The sequence below is a fragment of the Trichomycterus rosablanca genome, chromosome 25 (assembly GCF_030014385.1).
Source record: "Trichomycterus rosablanca isolate fTriRos1 chromosome 25, fTriRos1.hap1, whole genome shotgun sequence".
Taxonomy (NCBI): Eukaryota; Metazoa; Chordata; class Actinopteri; order Siluriformes; family Trichomycteridae; genus Trichomycterus; species Trichomycterus rosablanca.
The window spans coordinates 18699207-18717065 of NC_086012.1; the positions used below are offsets into that span (position 1 = coordinate 18699207).

The following is a 17859-nucleotide window of genomic DNA, read 5'->3' on the forward strand; positions in this document are numbered from 1 at the left end:
CCTGTCAGGACGGGTCGGTTCAGATAGTTCAGATTCTCGCCGGGTTGTTATTGTGCTCTCCAGACGACGTTCCTCGGTGAGGATGGGGAGAAGTGTTCGTCCTTCACTACTTAGTTTAGTGTGTTATATTTGGGACACAGCCCTACTAGATAATGCTGTGCTTTTTTGGAACACAGCCCTTTTGCTACTAGTTAACGGCGGTGTGGTAGATGTGGGCGCAGCGGCACGGCGGTGTGATGACGGTGAGGAATGTAAACACGGTCAGGACGGGTCGCGGCGCGTTTCTGCGTCTGCACATATGAAGTATAAAAAACAACTTCTAACCCAACATCACGCCTGCACAAAGGCCCACAGACACAGTCCGAATTCTTGCGAAAAGCCGAGTGAAGAGAAGAGTGGAGGCTGTTTTAATGAGACACCCAGCACACATTTGATCAGGTGTCCACATACTTTTGACCGTGTAGCTGTGATGAATAAAGTAAACAGTGAGTTCACCCTACCAGCAACATCAGCCGCTAACGTCAACCATGAAACCAAACACCAGCAGCATTTTGGCTACAAACTTTATTTACAGGAAACAGAAAAAGCAGGATCAGCCACATACCATAACTGCAGGATTTGTGACACACTGCAGAGGAACCATAGAGGAACCGCAGAGGAACCGCAGAGGAACCACAGAGGAACTACAGAGGTAGAATGCTGATAGAATGCTGCGCCACCCGAAACACCCACCACCCAAACATCATCAGGCTGGTCAGCTGATACACTACAGTCAGTAATTGTATACCCACAAAAGTACAGAAGTAACTTATAAAACAATCACAGAGGTCACGACTCACTACAGACAACATGAAGCATGAAGCCACCTCACACCAGCACCAGATCCCAGCAGGAGAAGGCTGAGATGTTCCCCGAGGAACCGTGTCAGAAACATGAAGGTCCGTGTATGAAAACATCTGGATTCCATCAGAAGGTCGCGGCTCTTTTACCTCGAAGAAGCTCCGAATGAAATAAATCACGCTCAGCATGGCGGGATCTTCCCTAAACTCCTCGCTCCGTCCCCGTCCAGCCGCCCGCTCCCCTCGGATTCTCCACCAGACTTTTCGGAGGGGCGTAACTGCGGCGCCTGCTGCTGCACGCCCGCGCCCTGCCCGCGCCCTGCCCGCGCCCTGCCCGCCGCCCGTCAGCTGTGCAAAAACGAAACGCACTGAGCACGAAGTCGGCTTCTCCTCCAATCACATTCCAGCGCTGAATTACACAACACTGATCCAGCCAGGAGGCCCAGCATGATCTAACCCGGGTGTGTGCAGGGAACAGAGTGTGTGTGTGTGTGTGTGTGTGCGTGTGTGTGTGTGTGTTACTGGGAGGAGGTAGAGTTCACTAAGGCAGAGGAACAAACACACCCCGTCTCAAAACTAGTTTTTGAGTAGGTGTGTGTGTGTGTGTGTGTGTGTGTGTGTGTGTGTGTAACGTCTGTCCCTGAATAATGCGTCTAGAACACCAGGAGGAACTGGAACCTGGACCCAGAGATCAAAGGAACTCAAAATAAATAAATAAATAATAACACACGGGAATCAGAGATGAATCAGTTACATTATTTGACTCCCAAGCTTCAGTGTCGACTCTACTTGAAATTCCTAGAATCAAAGAATCAAAGAATCGACTCTTTTGATGATCGACTCTCAACTCTGTGATTCAGTGCACAGTCGACCCTGCTACGACCCGGGGACCAGGGGTTCCAATCTCAGCACCTAGTTTCGAAATATGATATCCAGCGAGCTCATGGTCGGAAGTCTACATACTTTCGGTCTTATAGTTTAGAGTATTATGGTGCTCGGGAATCACAAATTTACCCCGTACACCACTAGCCCAGCAGAACTGAGACCCGGGTCAGGTTTGGTTTGTTTCCTTGTGCAGGTGAGACTCTGGTTGCTGTTGGAGTGGATCTGGACCCTGTGTGTACCTGTGAACCCTCCTGTGATCCTCTGGATAAATCCTAAGTAAAGAGAGCGCACCGACCCCCTTCCCCAACCCCAACCCCCCCTCCCCTCCCCCCCAGGACCACCTCTACTGCAGTCCAGGGTGTAAAGGACTGATATATGTGGCGCCCTCTGGCGGACTGAAACAGGAACTACAAACACAGTCAAACTCAGATTTAGATTAATGTGGACATCAGTTGTTTTAAAGAAAAATATTTGGACACAATGTGAAACATGTATACACACACACACACTGTATGGGCTAAAGTATGTGGACACCCTCCTTATTACACTTATGTTTACAGCATTTAGAAAACGCTTTTATCCAAAGTGGTTTATAATCGTGACTGTAAACAATCCAAAGCAATCAGAGCTTCTGAGCACGACGTCGTTAGATGTTTCTTCTAATTTCATTTAAATGCTTTGATTTGTTTACAGCTGGAAATGTTAAAATCCTGAGTGGAGTTTGAGGGGTCTGATGAAAGTTTGAGACGTTGAGGAGAAGTTTGAGGAGAAGTTTGAGGAGAAGTTTGGGGGAGAATTCTGAGGGGTGTGAAAAGATATTTGAGGAGGAGATTGAGAACCTGAAGAGATCTTTGAGGAGCTTAAAAAGTTTGAGAAGAGGTTTGAGAAGTTTAAGGGGAAATTTGTGAAGTTTAAGAAGAAGTTTAAAGAGAAGTTTAGGGAGGAGCTTGAGAAAAGGTTTAAGGAGAGGTTTGAGGAGTTTGAGTAGAAGTTTGAGGGGTGTGAATAGATATTTAAGGAGCTTAAGAAGCTGGAGGAGTTGAGGGGGTTAAACCCAGGCTGCAGGGTGAATGTTTGTGTTTTGTCTCATCGTTGGCACGTTCCTGCTGCTGATGACTCAGTGATGATTAAACAATTCCAAAAAAATGTTCAGCACGTTGTTCTCATTCCAGAGGAGCCACGAGGTTCAGCTCAGCTGTCGGAGTCGAGCACCACCACCACCACCACCACCACCACCACCCTCCTGATCTCTGATCTGCAGTCAGCCAGGAGCACAAGAGGACCACGACTGACATCCATCCATCAGAACGTTCTGTGGATCTTCATCTGCTGTATTGGAACGTCTGAACTTCATCCATGAGCTCCTCTCACCACCGAATCAGGAACCGCCTCAAATCTAACCCCTATAGGACCAAAAGTATGTGGACACCCCTTCTAATGACACAACGGTCACTAACAAGTGTAATAAATCAAACATATAAAGGATTTACAAGCTTCCACAATGGCAGAAACAGTTTAGGGAAGGTCCTTTCCTGTTTGAGCACAAACCTCAGTGTGAAGAGTCTCCAGCGTCCTGCTGAATTCTGCTGTAATGAGCAGGACGGAGAAGAGTCATGAGGAACAGCAGCTGCTGGACAGGAACAGCTGAGTCCTGACACTGGACACCACATTATTTCCATCACACACAATAGATGTTTCTGATCCTTGATTCCAGAGCTCTGCCGCTTGTTCCACCTCCGCGCTGGTCGAGGAGAGCCGAGACTATCATGCGGCACGTTCGCCTGCCAGAGACGGAGTCTCACGGAGAGCCGTATCGTGTACGTGCCTCGACGAGACAGCAGAGGTCGCAACTGTACGGTGGCAAACTCGGCACAGCCAGGTCGACAGCGCCGCCCGGGGTTCGAACCCCCCGTCTAATTCTGACAGACGAGCACGTATTTACCAACCAGCGGTACCGCAGAGGTCCGGACGGTTCCGATCTCAACGGTGCTACCGACCTGACCGGGCTTCCTACAGACACGACCAGGGATTAGGACTCATCATGTGATGGTGGAGAGTCCACATAAAGCACAGCGTGACTCTCCGCGTTCAGTTCCACGGCCGCCTCCGCCGTCCCAGCGGAACAGTGGAGCTCATGTCTAGCATTACTCTCATGCTTCCGCTATCTGATTATAGCCTGGCTGCCCTGCACTGTTAGCGTTCGCGCCGCTAGCGCTGCACTTCAAAGCAAACGCTTCAAAAATGCACGAGCACAAAAATAAGCCGCCGCTCGGTTACCCAGAAACCCTTGTTCTATATTTCCTCACGTTGCTTTTTGTATTCTATACAAACCGGTCCGGGGTCGGGGCCAAACGCGAGAGGGGGGGACGGACGACCCCGTCTACAAACGTCACTCATCATGACACCCACCTTCAGTCTGGAAAATAGTAAACAGTTCTCAACCTGAGAACTCCGAGCACAGTTAGGAACATCAGGGAGGTTCTGGAGGTTCCCTGTAGATTGGGTCGGGTTTGGATCTCACCTGGTACTGCAGGAGGTTTAGGAGCTGCCCCATCTTTCTGACTCCCTCACACGAACAACAGCGACATCGTTTTCATTATTCATCCAGAATCATCCCAGAGATCGAGAACAAAACAGCAGCAATAATAAAATAATAATAAAATAATAATAAAATAATAATAATAATAACTGTACATCCGGCCCAGCGGAATAGATTTAAATGTTATTAATATTTAATAACTCAGAGACTCGTTACCGGATCTCTGCTGAGACGCATCTGATCAGCGAACGCAGGGCGGCGAATCATCGGAATAATAAGAACACAAAAGACGAGGTGGAGCCGCTCTGAGCTCGTACACAACAGGACGTCCTGCACCAGAACTGTGCCGGGAATTCTCACTCAGTCCATTTTACAAAAGAAGCTAAAAAAGCTTCTACAGCACGTTTAAAAATACAACATCTCAGTTTTACTGACGGTTTATTCAATTAAAACTGGACGTCCAATCAAATCCAGGAACTGAACTGTTCAGTAGGAGCTCAGTGGTCTAAAGCACACTGCTCTCGGACACTACAGCAGCGGGAACACTCTCACCGGACTGAAGAGAAGAATCACGTTCTGGTTCTGCTTCTATATTAACGTCTATTATTGGCCACTTTATTAGGAACACCTGACACCTGCTCACATCAAACATCAGATCAGTGTGAAAGAAAATAAAAACGTCCAGTGAGCGGCACTTCTGTGGGAGGATCACATTAACACGGAGCAAAATCTCCACACGTGTCTCCACCAACAGCCCCCCCCCGCGTGGAATCCAGCGCCACAAAGACCGGAGGATTTTCTGAGGTCACACCGGGCCCCCGGGCGTCGTCTGAGCCGCGCCGCGTCACGTGACCAGAACGTCGCATTTCATCTCATTTCATTCCAGAACTGTCAAAGTGCCGGAAAGTTCCCACAATGCTCGGAGTGACGGGGGTTAAAGGAACCGGTACAGCAGCAACAGGCCTGAACACGAGAGCACAGCAGGGTTCAGCCGCCGGTACAGGAACGTGTCCGACAGGTGCTACCCACAATCCCTTTCAGCAGAGACACGATCGCTCCGAGCTGAACACGCCGGCAGCAGCAGCAGAACAAGACCGAAAATAACCCCAACCTCACACACATACACACATATCTGCCCCACGTTTAGTCATTTCCACTTCCCTTTCACACACTCCCTCTGCCACAGACAGAATTTATAGATCTGAGTGCGGGTGCAGTCGCGGTTACTCTAAATAACCAGGAAATCTACAGCATGAGCATGAAGTCATTAACACCAGGTACTTTTATTAATAACCTGCCACTGCAACGGCGACTCCTACTGGCAGGTTGAGGCGACACTGGTTCTACAGTCACCAAAACTCTACTGGAGGAGAAAGATCATCGTTCTTCTAAAGACTTTCACCTGGTTTGCTGTTCCCGCCACCTCATTGCTCAGAAAATTCATATCAATGATAAAACAAGATATTTAGTCATACTGCGTTCCCTGCTAATGCGGATATCGTCATCCTGGAGGAGAATCATGAAGGAAATGCTCCATCGTATTGATCAGGTGAAGTGTTCATTACAGTATAATAGAACCAAAAGCACATCCCCCCTCCACAGTGTTCTAGCATTCAGAGCTGGACTGTTCTCTTGGTGTATGCTACTCATCTCTTGAAATCTACAGAACACAAGCCGGTCAGACAGACAGGAGCACGTGTGGAGAAGAACGTCCTCAAACGAGACGACGGACAGAAAACAAAATCACGTCTCATCAGAGGACGAGAACAGAAGTGAAGATCGAGATTCTGATCTCACAGATGTCCAGCGCGTTCCTACCAGCTCAGACCTGCACGTATCTGATCTACGTCCAATCTAATCCGCACATCACCCGTACGAAACCCGTACGAAACCCGTACCCGCTCCTCTGAACCCGCGCTCACATCAGCACTGACTGTTCCAGCAGCCACTCGACGGTTTTCCGAAGCGCTCCAGAAACATGTGGTACATTAATCACAGCAGCATGATGGTTTCCAGCCTCACCCAGGACTGACTGAGATTCTTCCAGATTCCCTGAATCTTTTCACTATATTATGTACGGTAGATGGTGAAGAACCTGAACGATTTGCAATCTTATACTGGTACAGAAACCTGAATCAGAGTCGAGTTTACAGCCATCATGATCAACTACACCTGGTGTCCATATAAATTGGGCTAGTCTAACTGCACAGTTTAGGGAAGGTCCTCTCCCGTTCCAGCATGAAGAGAAGCTCCAGTGTCCTGCACAGAGCCCTGAGCTCAGCCCCACTCAACAGCTCTGGGATGAACCGGAACACCGACCGTTCAATCGGTGCACAAATGCACAACAGACACAAATTCCCACACACAGACACACTTCAGTCTTTTGAGAAGCCTATTTTAATACACGCTGACAGTCAGGCGTCCGAATACTTTTGGTTCTGTGGTGTATATGAGGAGGTTGGATTTGGGAGAGGTTACGTTTGTACTGATATTACCTAAATAAAAGGGACACCAGCTCTTGCGCAACAGTGGTGCAGAACCAGACATGTCGGGAGTCGGATTTCGTTTTTTTTTTGCTGAAGGCGGCTGAGATAATTAAACTAACGATCCGGAACAGAAGATTAAACCTGTCAGAACTGATGACGTCAAACTCTGGGTAACAAACGTACACAATTAATATCAGTAGTAAACCAATCCCCCCCAAAACAAGAGTAAACACGTGCAGAACACCCAGGGTGAGGTAAATCCCATCACCCACCCGACCAGCCCGCTGTTCAATCCCAAAAGGATGATCCCTCACCCTCACACGTACCACCAGATCCACATCTAATAGATCTAATAGATCCCTCACCCTCACCATCAGATCCACATCTAATAGATCTAATAGATCCCTCACCCTCACACGTACCACCAGATCCACATCTATTAGATCTAATAGATCTAATAGATCCCCCACCCTCACATGCACCATCAGATCCACATCTAATAGATCCCTCACCCTCACACGTACCACCAGATCCACATCTAATAGATCTAATAGATCCCCACCCTCACATGCACCATCAGATCCACATCTAATAGATCCCTCACCCTCACACGTACCACCAGATCCACATCTAATAGATCTAATAGATCCCTCACCCTCACCATCAGATCCACATCTAATAGATCTAATAGATCCCTCACCCTCACACATACCATCAAATCCACATCTAATAGATCCCTCACCCTCACACGTACCATCAGATCCACATCTAATAGATCTAATAGATCCCTCACCCTCACATAACAGACATGATGCAGTTAAAACACTGATTAACAGGATAATTAATAAACTAAAAGTAATCGTGATCTTGGATTGGTCGAGTTTGTTTTCGGATGGTTTTGTGCCCCGCTCTGATTGGGTGAAAATCATTTCTTCAAAAGTGTCGACAACACGCAGAACAGCCGTATTTCATCTACAGGTTCCTTGTTGACGTCTGACTGTGACTCGGAGAACCGGTCTGATCGGTGAACCCACCGGTGAACCCACGCCGCGCCGAATCTGGGCCGCCGTTCAACTTCAACTCACCCGAACATCCGTCACCAAATGAAATATATTAGAGACGTCTGATATGTAAATGAACACGATGATGCCCCAAGGTGTCTGGTGCCCCGCCCCGCCCAAGATTCATCCCCCGGGTGTTAGAGACTCGATATTAAACAAAATATTACAGGAGGAGGAGGAGGAGGAGGAGGAACGGCTAAATCGCTTTTACTGTCAAATTCACTTTAAAACGGTGGATTAACATAAAAACATCAGGGGCCACAAAATGTTTCAGGTCGTTTAACGTTCAAAACTTTGTTTAATTAACTAACGTGCCAGTCTAGAGTTTATTCAACTTTATGGCTGAATCGTTGTGTAATTTAGGCGTCGCCACAGCCGATCGTTCGTCTGCATTTTTCGTTTGGCACTGTTTTTACGCTGGATGCCCGAGTCGGGCGTTGTTATATGCAGTGATTGGCATCTAATAGATGTTGGGCGATGCCCTTCCAGACACACGCCATCTGTAACTGTTTTTACCCCACATTCGGTTTAATCTGGGGGGCAGAGTCGCTCCCTGTAACGGTCTGCAGGACCCACAACACTAAAATCCATAATAACTCCCACAAATCAGTGTGTGTGAGAGTGAACGCATCACTTCCTGTTGTTGGGCAGGTAAAGGAAGGTGTTGAGGTTGAGATCAGGAGGTGAGCAGGAGTTCGTACCTGTGAGAGATCCGGAGACGCTCGTAATCCTCTCTGAAACACAAAAACACAAACGCTTTAGCATGTGCACCTTTGTTCTCCTGATCATTATCTTCCTGTTCCATCATCACAGATCCAGATCTTCTCCTGTAAACCACAGGCATGCACAACTGATCCGACCAGATCGACCAATCACAGTACAGAACACGGACGGATTTATTCACTCCTCCATAACAACACTGAACACGAGGAGTGAAATCAACAGTCATTACAGGACACACCAGCTACACACAGCCCTGATCCCTGGTCTCAACACCACTCAACACCTATGGGATGAAATACACTTGGACTGTGAGCCAGTGCCAGGGCCTCACTAACTCGAGTGACTGAATGGGTACAAATTCCCACAGACACACTCCTAAGTCTTCTAGAGAGGCTTTCCACAATAATAAAGGTGTCAGGTGTCCACATACTTTTGTACATGTAATGTGTGTGTGTGTGTGTGTGTGTGAGTTACTGCCACTTTAAACAGAACAGATCTGTAAATGTCAGACGTTCCCACACAGTCGGGTTGCCAGATTGATTAACATCGTACCAACGGAATACCGCAAATATTATAAAACCACAGAAACAATGTTCAGACGGGTTGCCAGATTGATTGATTTTAAATCAGTGTATATTTATACAGAAATACTGCCAAATCCACAGCTAAATTAAATTAACTTTATTATTTTGGAAGTTAATAAACATTTACTAATGATTTTTGATTAACTACATGTACACAAATCGCACAACACGCCTTACAATTTAAATTTCAGAAGCTAACTGGAATTGTTGCAGAAAAATATAAACTAATGGTACTTATAAAAAAGAGGATTATAATTATATTCCAGTATAAAATTATCACTGCATGATAACCTTTAAAAATCAAAGGATAATAAAACATTATCAATCAATGTTAGAAAGCCAACTGATCAAGGAAACAAGCACTCAGACAGCACAGATTATTACTGGTACTTTGATGCAGAAATATTGCTGGTATTAATTACAAATAAGGTTTTTACATTTATGATATTTAGCAGACGCTTTCATGCAAAGTGAGCAAAGTGAGGGTTAAGGGCCTTGCTCAGGGGCCCAACAGTGGCAACCTAAGGTGGTGGGGCTTAAACCAGCAACCTTCTGATTACTAGTCCAGTACCTTAACCACCAGTATATTTTAATTAATCTGTGCGTTCTGCAGAGATGCTGGATGTGGATCCTTCAGAGAACCTTTAAAAGGATTCCACTAGTCTTACAAGTCATGGAACCTTTCTGGTACTGTACAGAACCTTTGTGTTTCACTGTTTCACTAAATACTTCAAACTGATTCCTTTAAAAATAAAGAAAATCAACAAGATTTTTAGATATTTAAGAAATTAAGACCCTCAGATGGTTCACACAAAACCTGCTAACCATCCAAAGAACCCATGAGAACCTTCATCTCATGTAAGGTTAGTAAATGATCTTTACTGCACTTATTTTTACTATATTAAATGTATATTTTTATTAGTGCAATAATTGAAGCTCGTTAAAGGTGTTTTGTTTGCACCAGAACAGTTCAGATAGAACCAGTTCCTCTAGATCAGCTCTGCTTTAATATATTTTATTATTAATAGTTATAATGAGAGTAATAGTTAGTAATAATAACTGATCTGTGTTCTTACCTGGTAGAGTCTGAGCAGAGCCCAGCAGAACAGGTAAGCTGAGATCTGGAATTTTGCACTCAGGTAAGAATCTTCTGAATCTTCTTCAGGCATCTTCACACAACTTTATCAAGTCAGAGAAGCTCAGAATCTCATTTTACCTCCAAATAAAAGCTCTTAAATAGAGTTTAATTTTACTTTTCTTCATCTCTGGTCTCATCGTGAAAAACGAACACGGAGATCTGAATCAATCACACAAACTTACTCAGGAACTCTGAGCTGAGGAACACTGAGGAACACTGCTCATAACAACCTGCCCACTCACCACAGGGTTGCCAGATCTGTGTAAATCAACACACACTCCTAACACTACTGATAAAGGTAAGTGCACAATTAAGCTAAACAAAAAGTAAAACAAATACTCTACAGCACAAAGATTTATTAATACATAATTATGACTTTATTAATATCCATTTTTTCATTATGATTTTGAAACCAAATAAAAATACAATATTGCACAAATATAACAGCCAGCTAATAGCATCAAATACATCTGAATAATAATGATGATAATAATAATGATAATAATAATAATGATGATGATAATAATGATAATAATAATGATAATAATAATAATAATAATAATAATAATAATGATAATGATAATAATAATAATGATAATAATAATAATAATAATGATAATAATAATAATAATAATGATAATAATAATAATAATAATAATGATAATAATAATAATGATAATAATAATAATAATGATAATAATAATGACAATAAAAATGATAATAATAATAATGACAATAATAATAATAATGGTAATAACAATAATAATAATAATATCACTTATTTATCCTCATCTGTACCAACAAAATGAAACTCTGAAATATCATATTTATATTAATACATTTGACATTTTCTACAGAAAATCCTGCATCATGCAACATATTTATTATTAAATATCATCGATACACTTATTAATGATATATCGTTAGTGCTGTCTCATACCGTGCTCAATCTACTGATTAATAACAGGACCTGAGGAAGTACATTCACAAAAATACAGGACATTCACTTAAATTTAAGGTCGTGTCCCAAACACCAGAGTGTGATTCCTTATAAATACATTATAAATACATCCGAAAAAACCCACTAACTTTTGACTAAATGGGCACAAATTCACATAGACACACTCAAAAATCAATCATGTGGGATTTCTAAAGTACTGACTTGCCTGGTTAAATAAAGGTTAAATAAATAAAATAAAACAATCATCACATTCAGGCTGGAGCTCCAGTATAAATCCCCACCTGCTGTGCTGGGATGGAGGAGTGGATGATCATTCAGCTCACGTTCAGCCCATCACACAGATCTACTCATGATAACAGAGATCCTCATTCAATCATTCATCCACTCCAAACATCTGCCTGCATTCAGTCAGCATCCATCTGCATCTCACACCATCACTCATACATGGTAATGTGTTCAATTACTGCTGGAGAAAAGCTGCTGTTCACTACAAACCCACCCAGAGATCAAATCAATCCTTCATTCACATATACTGATAAATGACACCAGATCAGAAATAAAAATAAACAAAATGCCTTTTCTCATGAAGAACAAACAACATAAAAAGAAAAAGCTATAAAAAATAAATGTTAAGGTGGAAAAAATACATATATAATCAATATATTAATAAGTAACATGCAATATAATAAAAAACAAAGGATAAAGTGAGCAAAACAATAAAATCTAAATATTTTAATAATAAATCATACTGTTCATGTAAAGGCTATAAAACAATACAAAGTTTTAAATACATACTAAATTAATAAATAAATAAGTAGACTTTGGAAACTGTAAAAATAAATGAAAAAATCTTCAAAAGGAATGAAGAATAAAGATTAAATTCAGTAAAACATGGGACTAAAGGATAAAAATAATATAAAAAATAATAACAATAAGCCCCTAGTTGAGCGCTCGTTATTTTTATTTAAATTTTGATATCTGGTGAAATATTAGCTGCCCAAAAGTACCGCTCTGGATCTGTGAAGAGGAGAATCTGAAAAATAAAACAAGCAAAAAGAAAATTAATTATTAATATCTGACAATTCATTCATTCTTTTTCATTTTCACCACGTTATCCTGGTCAGGGTCACAATGGGTTGAACCCTGCGCCTTAACCGAGCGCCTTAACGATGATTATAACTTTATTTTTACTACACTGAGCACTTTCCCCGTATCACCAATCATTATTCACATTATTTGGTTTGTATTTTGCCATACTGCCCAGCACTGATTGGAAGGTTGAAGGTTTAAGCCCCACCATCACCCAGCTAAACCCCTGTGGTCGCTGTCTGGCAAACCCATGAATGTAAATGTAAAATGTACCGCCATGGTGTGGCTCCTGATCCTACTGAATCTGAGCAGCATCCACACACTCCTGCATTGTACTGAAGCTGCAGGAAGAAGCATCGCTGGATCTACCAGCCAAACTAAACACTGTGGGTATTTATTCCTCCAGTCTGAGGCGGGTCTGATCTAAATGAGCTTCAGTCTCTCAGCCTCTGCATCTGCTCATTAGTCCTCCAGTAGTGTTTAGAACAGAGCCCATGTTCTGGAAACCCTCAGCCCAGTCCGAGTCCGAGTCACAGCTGAAACCTTTATCTGATTTAAAGCCCCTTTCACAATTATTGGCACCCCTGGTATAGAGTAAAAGGGTTCAAGAAAACCTAAATATACCATTTAATTCAATTAAAATGAACCTCACGATCTTGAGAGAGTAAAGATAGTTTGCCGAGAGGAAAGAGCCGAAATTGAATCACAATGCTGCACCAGTTCTTTATTATCTAAAGTCTCAAAGATTAACTGCCCCCCCCTTCATACCAAACATATCTTTTAAACATGAACCGAGAACTAGAGATCCATTCAAATCTAAATACTGCCATATAGTGGCGGCAGGGTGTTACTGCAGGTTCTGTATGAAAACAGCAGCACCTAAACTACATGGACACCAGACCATGAGCTTGAGGCGTATCTTCTATCTTTGAATTCACACAGGGATCAGTATCATGTACGGAGTGTCACACGCTGCTCTTCCTCTATTCATCGTCCCTGTGCAGGCACTTCCACCAGCCAGCAGAGGCCTCAAATGCAGAAGGAATTCCTTCGACCGATTTACCCGACAGACGCAGCCAATCGTGGTGTGGAAGAACTCTGGTGGCCTGCACAGGAGCCCTGACCTCAACCGGACTGATCAGCTTTGGAATAAACTGAAATGAGGATTATGAGGTAGGAATTCTAGTCCAACACCAGAACCTGACCTCACACATGTTTTTTTTAATGCCCATAGTTTTGAAATGTGATGTCCAGCAGGATGATGGGTGGGGACGGTTTTACATATTCGCTTTGCTCTCTTTTCCTTCTGTTCAGAGGTACGGAGAACACGTCCGGCTAATAAACAAGCAGCCGAGTCTCATGATGTCCTAATTATAGAGCAGCACCGAAACAACCACATTATTATACTGCGGTGATGCTAATACACCAGCAGATCCTTTCCAACAAGAAGGTTTCACAAACATGAGGCATGTTCTCCCGTTACTGTAACCTTCACCACGTTTCACTGTTTATTTAGTAATGCAGTAAGACATGTTGATGTAAAGCACAGTAAATCATCTAACTCCATTCATGCGTTTCCTTTTTCTCCCAATCTAGTCGTATCCAAATACCCAGCTGTACCTCGTCTACCGCTGCAGACCCCACCCTGACCGAGAGGTACAGTGAGAAGTTAAACCTGCTTTATTTCTTCATCCTGCGACTTCGTTCCATCTTCTGCACCGGCACAACATGGTCCGATAATCCGTTCATGTTCACCGCTGCTTTCTTGTTTCGTCGCTCGTGTTCTTTCTCTTTGACTTTCCTGTTGCCGTGATGTTCTTGTTTAGAGAACTCGGATGAGGTCGGGTTCGGGAGTGAAAGAGACGTGGGTCTAGAAGCTTGAAATACTTCGTTGCTATTGGGTGGATTCGTCTTCAGGTGGCGTGACTCCTTGGTTGTCACAAGGCCGTGTTTTTTGTCCTCTAATACAGAAGGACTTTGGACCACCTTGTGGTGTAGGCTACCTCTTCCTGTCAAGTTGCCTTTTGTCTTGGACTTGGATTTGACGTCCTTCCTGGTGCATTTTTTCTTCTGTCGTTCCTCCTTCTCTGGCTTGGCAGCAGTGGAAAGATCCCGATGCTGGTTTATCTTCATTGAAGACATCTGATTAGCACACTGCTCAACCAGTGAAAGAAGACTGATGTCACTTGCTATTCCATAACTGCTGCATGGAGATGGAAGCACTCCTACATTCAATAATCGAGGGCTTTCTACAATCTTAGCTTGATTAGGTTTTGCACAACCCCAAAAATCTGAGCTCTTGATGTGTTCAACAAAGGCGATACATGAATGACACAGGTGCAACTTCTTGGCCCCATTTTTCAGCAAAGCCTTGCAAGAATCACAGAGAGATTCCTTGTTGACAGCCAGAACAAACATGGAACTTGTTCTGGAGCTTGGAGAATGTCCTAATGGAGATGCTAAAGCCTGGCTTGGTGTTGATGTTGAGTTGATATTAAATATTTGGAAGCATACATGACTTGTTGGGGTCCTGGGTTGGCTCTCTGGTGTCGTAACCCGTCTTTTTTGTTGTTTTAAATTAAACTCTGGGAGAGAATCAGCATCTATCCAACATGAAGTATTTTGACTGAGATTTATTGGTACATTTGTAAGATTTTCTGATTGGATTTTGTCCTCTTGACATTGCTCATCAGTGCTGACTCCTGGAGACGCGACCTCTGTTTTGTTACCCTTGAGGGTTCTTTGCTTCAACCAGTTGACTAAACCCATAGTCAGTGAGATTTCTGTGTCACAAAGCTTCAGTAGGCATTCCTTGCCCACCCAGTTACTTTGAAGAAAATCATGGTTGATTAAGTCCAAGGGCAAAGAGGGAGCAAGGTTCTCCTCGGATCCAACATGGAAGCTGTACATCGATAACGGAAGGTCTGGACTGGGCAGGCCAAAAACACTGTGGGTTAAATCCATCTCATCATCAAAAATGGGAGTCGTTTCCACTTCACCGGGGTCAAAGAACAGCTCATACAGGGCATCTCCACTGTAGGAATCTCTGGGAAACTTTCTGGAATAAACTGGTGTAAGAGATTGCCCAGTGTGGTCCTCGGATGAAATGTAATCACAGTAACCCTCATCAATGATGCTTTCCTGGTTCTCAGTTTTTTGAGTCACCCATGTCAGGGGAATAGCTGTATTGTTTGATGATGGTGTCTTTGCTTCTACTGTGTTGTTTGGAACAGTAAAGTCTACAAGGGGGCTAGCTGACTTGCTTGACAGTGGCATCTTTGCTTTTGGAGTCCTGTTCAGGGCAGCAAAGTCATCAAGGGGACTAGCTGCCTTGTTTAACAGTGGGGTCTTTATTTCTGAACTCATGTCCTGGAGGTTCTCAGAAGGGCTAATTGTTTTATTGTAAACTGGCAAACTAGACATTGGTGTTGAGGTTGCTTTAGCTCCCTGGCTTAAGCTTTGTCCAGTAGGAATGGTTAAATTAACTGTCTCCCACATTGTGAATAAATCCAAAACTTCACTTTCACCAGATGATGCCAGCTGTTTATTGCCTCCCAGAAATGCAGAAGCAACAGGACTTCGTTTTGGGGTTTCGCCGCCATCCTTGTACATTTTGGGATTAGCCGCTCCTTCAAGTGACACAACAAATTCCTCATCTGCAAATATCTCTCCGCATCCGGCCTGAGAGCCAAAACTTTGCACCGACACAGAATCTTCATGGACACTGGCACAACATTCACTTGAGGAATCAGAAAAAGAAAGAAAATCATCTATTTTTTCACCAGCCCTGGCACGATCATGGCATCGTGAAGATTTTTTAGTCTGTTTCGACTTTGGTCCGTATTCACGACATGGTGTAGACGGTGAGGCTGCTTTCTTACAACTGTGCTTTTTGTGGACGAAGAGGTCTTTGATGGACTTCTTGGGCTTGTGAAAAAAGATCCTCTTCTTTGGAAGTGATTTGGCAACACAAGGCACAAACGGTACTTGAGGTGTCAGATTGCGGTATTCGATTAATTCACGATCGTTCTCAGATGGATTCTCATGTAGCAGCCTGCGAGTTGCACCAAATCCAGTAATACTAGCACTGTTCTCAAGCCTGCTGTGGGGACATCTTGTAGGGGACCAAGGCCGATCTTTGTTCTCTGCACTCATTTGGCCATCAGGTATTTTTTCCATCCTGCGAGTGTGGGTGTTGCTATTTTTCCAGCCATCTGAGAGACTGGGACCGAGCTCTAGACAAGTGTCGCTGTCTTCATTTAAAGTCGCCAAGACTGAGGTACCAAGAGACCCAAGAGATCCTTCACTGCATTGAGTCTCATCTTTGAGGCTATTCCTGCACCCTTGAGATTTCTTTTGGTTCTTTGATAGCTCCATACAGACAGGTCCCAACTCATACCTGCAGATGGAACAGAATACAGTATGAGGATGTTCTTAATATCTACATCTACTATATCTAAAAAAAAAAGGTCATCGTGCAAAGACCTTTCATTCACAAAACCTACACGCTCTAGAGGAACCAGCAGATCCAGATTAGATCGACCAACAACCAGCTTAAACTGATGTGTCACTTTATTAATAACATTATAAATGTATTTTATCCATGAAAACTGATGCCATTGGTGTGCTTGTTAGTCTGTCAGGCATTAAAATAATGGACAGATCAGTTTTGCTCTCTGGATTGGAACACACAGACCTTCCTGATTCAGAAAAATGCTCAAAACGTTAAATTGGACAGTATTATTTATTAAGGTTCTATATTTCATGTGATATTCGATATTTACGCTGTAAATCAGTAAGAATTTCTGCCGATTTGATCTTACTCGCATACTACTGTAGTGAGGAGTAAATATGGCAGTAAATGAAGCGGTACAGTGAGTATGTACTGTGTAGTATTGTAGTATGCAGATGACCGTTATACAGTGAGTATGTACTGTGTAGTATTGTAGTAGTGTAGTATGCAGATGACCGTTATACAGTGAGTATGTACTGTGCAGTAGTGTAGTATGCAGGGCGCTGCGGTGCAGATGACCGTTATGAGATTCACGTCAGACACGAGTGGCGGGAAAAAAGGCGTTCGCTCCATTTACCTCAGAAGCGATTAATATTAATGAAATATATTTGTATTTATTACATTATTAAGCGCTTTTAAACGAACCTGTAGAGAATGAGAATAAAATATGGGTTTCCGTACCTGTCAGACTGGAAATAGCTGCTGTAGCGCGGAATGGATGAGGGAACTGGAATAAATACTATGGAAAGCCAAACACTTCACAAACAGAGTAAAGTCTCATCCAGTCAAACAAAAAAATGAAGCCAGCTAGCTTACCAGCCTATTAAGTAATTTTATTTTATTCTATAACATTTCCCCCAATGTAAGCATTGCCAATTCTATTACTGCGATGCTCGTGTTGCTTGCACCACCCCTGCGCTGGCCAAAGAGAGCTGAGACCATCACCCAGAATCTTTTCAGGTTGACCTAGTCTCACAAAGCGCCGTATCTCACGTATAGAGCCACGTTATACCCCCTACAAATCAGCCTTTACTGGTGCAG

At 43.4% G+C, this 17859-nt stretch overlaps 2 protein-coding genes across 2 annotated transcripts in view; both read right to left on the reverse strand.

The window, feature by feature from the left end:
* Nucleotides 1-10286, reverse strand: part of LOC134302264 (uncharacterized) — a 15774-nt gene extending 5488 nt beyond the window's left edge. Inside the window, exons 1-2 of the mRNA XM_062987299.1 lie at nucleotides 10194-10286; nucleotides 8512-8544 (exon numbers count right to left, since the gene is read on the reverse strand). Coding sequence (XP_062843369.1) covers nucleotides 8512-8544; nucleotides 10194-10286 — 126 coding nt within the window. The remainder of the gene's footprint in view (nucleotides 1-8511; nucleotides 8545-10193) is intronic.
* Nucleotides 10287-13985: 3699 nt separating this feature from the next.
* On the reverse strand, nucleotides 13986-17515 carry amer3 (APC membrane recruitment protein 3). The gene is made up of 2 exons (XM_062987300.1): nucleotides 17500-17515; nucleotides 13986-16704 (listed from the first exon to the last, which is right to left on the reverse strand). The coding sequence occupies exon 2, from the start codon at nucleotides 16680-16682 to the stop codon at nucleotides 13986-13988; it is 2697 nt and encodes an 898-aa protein (XP_062843370.1). The 5' UTR covers nucleotides 16683-16704; nucleotides 17500-17515.
* Nucleotides 17516-17859: the final 344 nt, after the last annotated feature.

What these genes read in the sequence shown, in the direction of transcription:
- amer3 (XM_062987300.1), bottom strand. Translation starts at nt 16,682, where the DNA reads ATGGAGCTATCAAAGAACCAAAAGAAATCTCAAGGGTGCAGGAATAGC.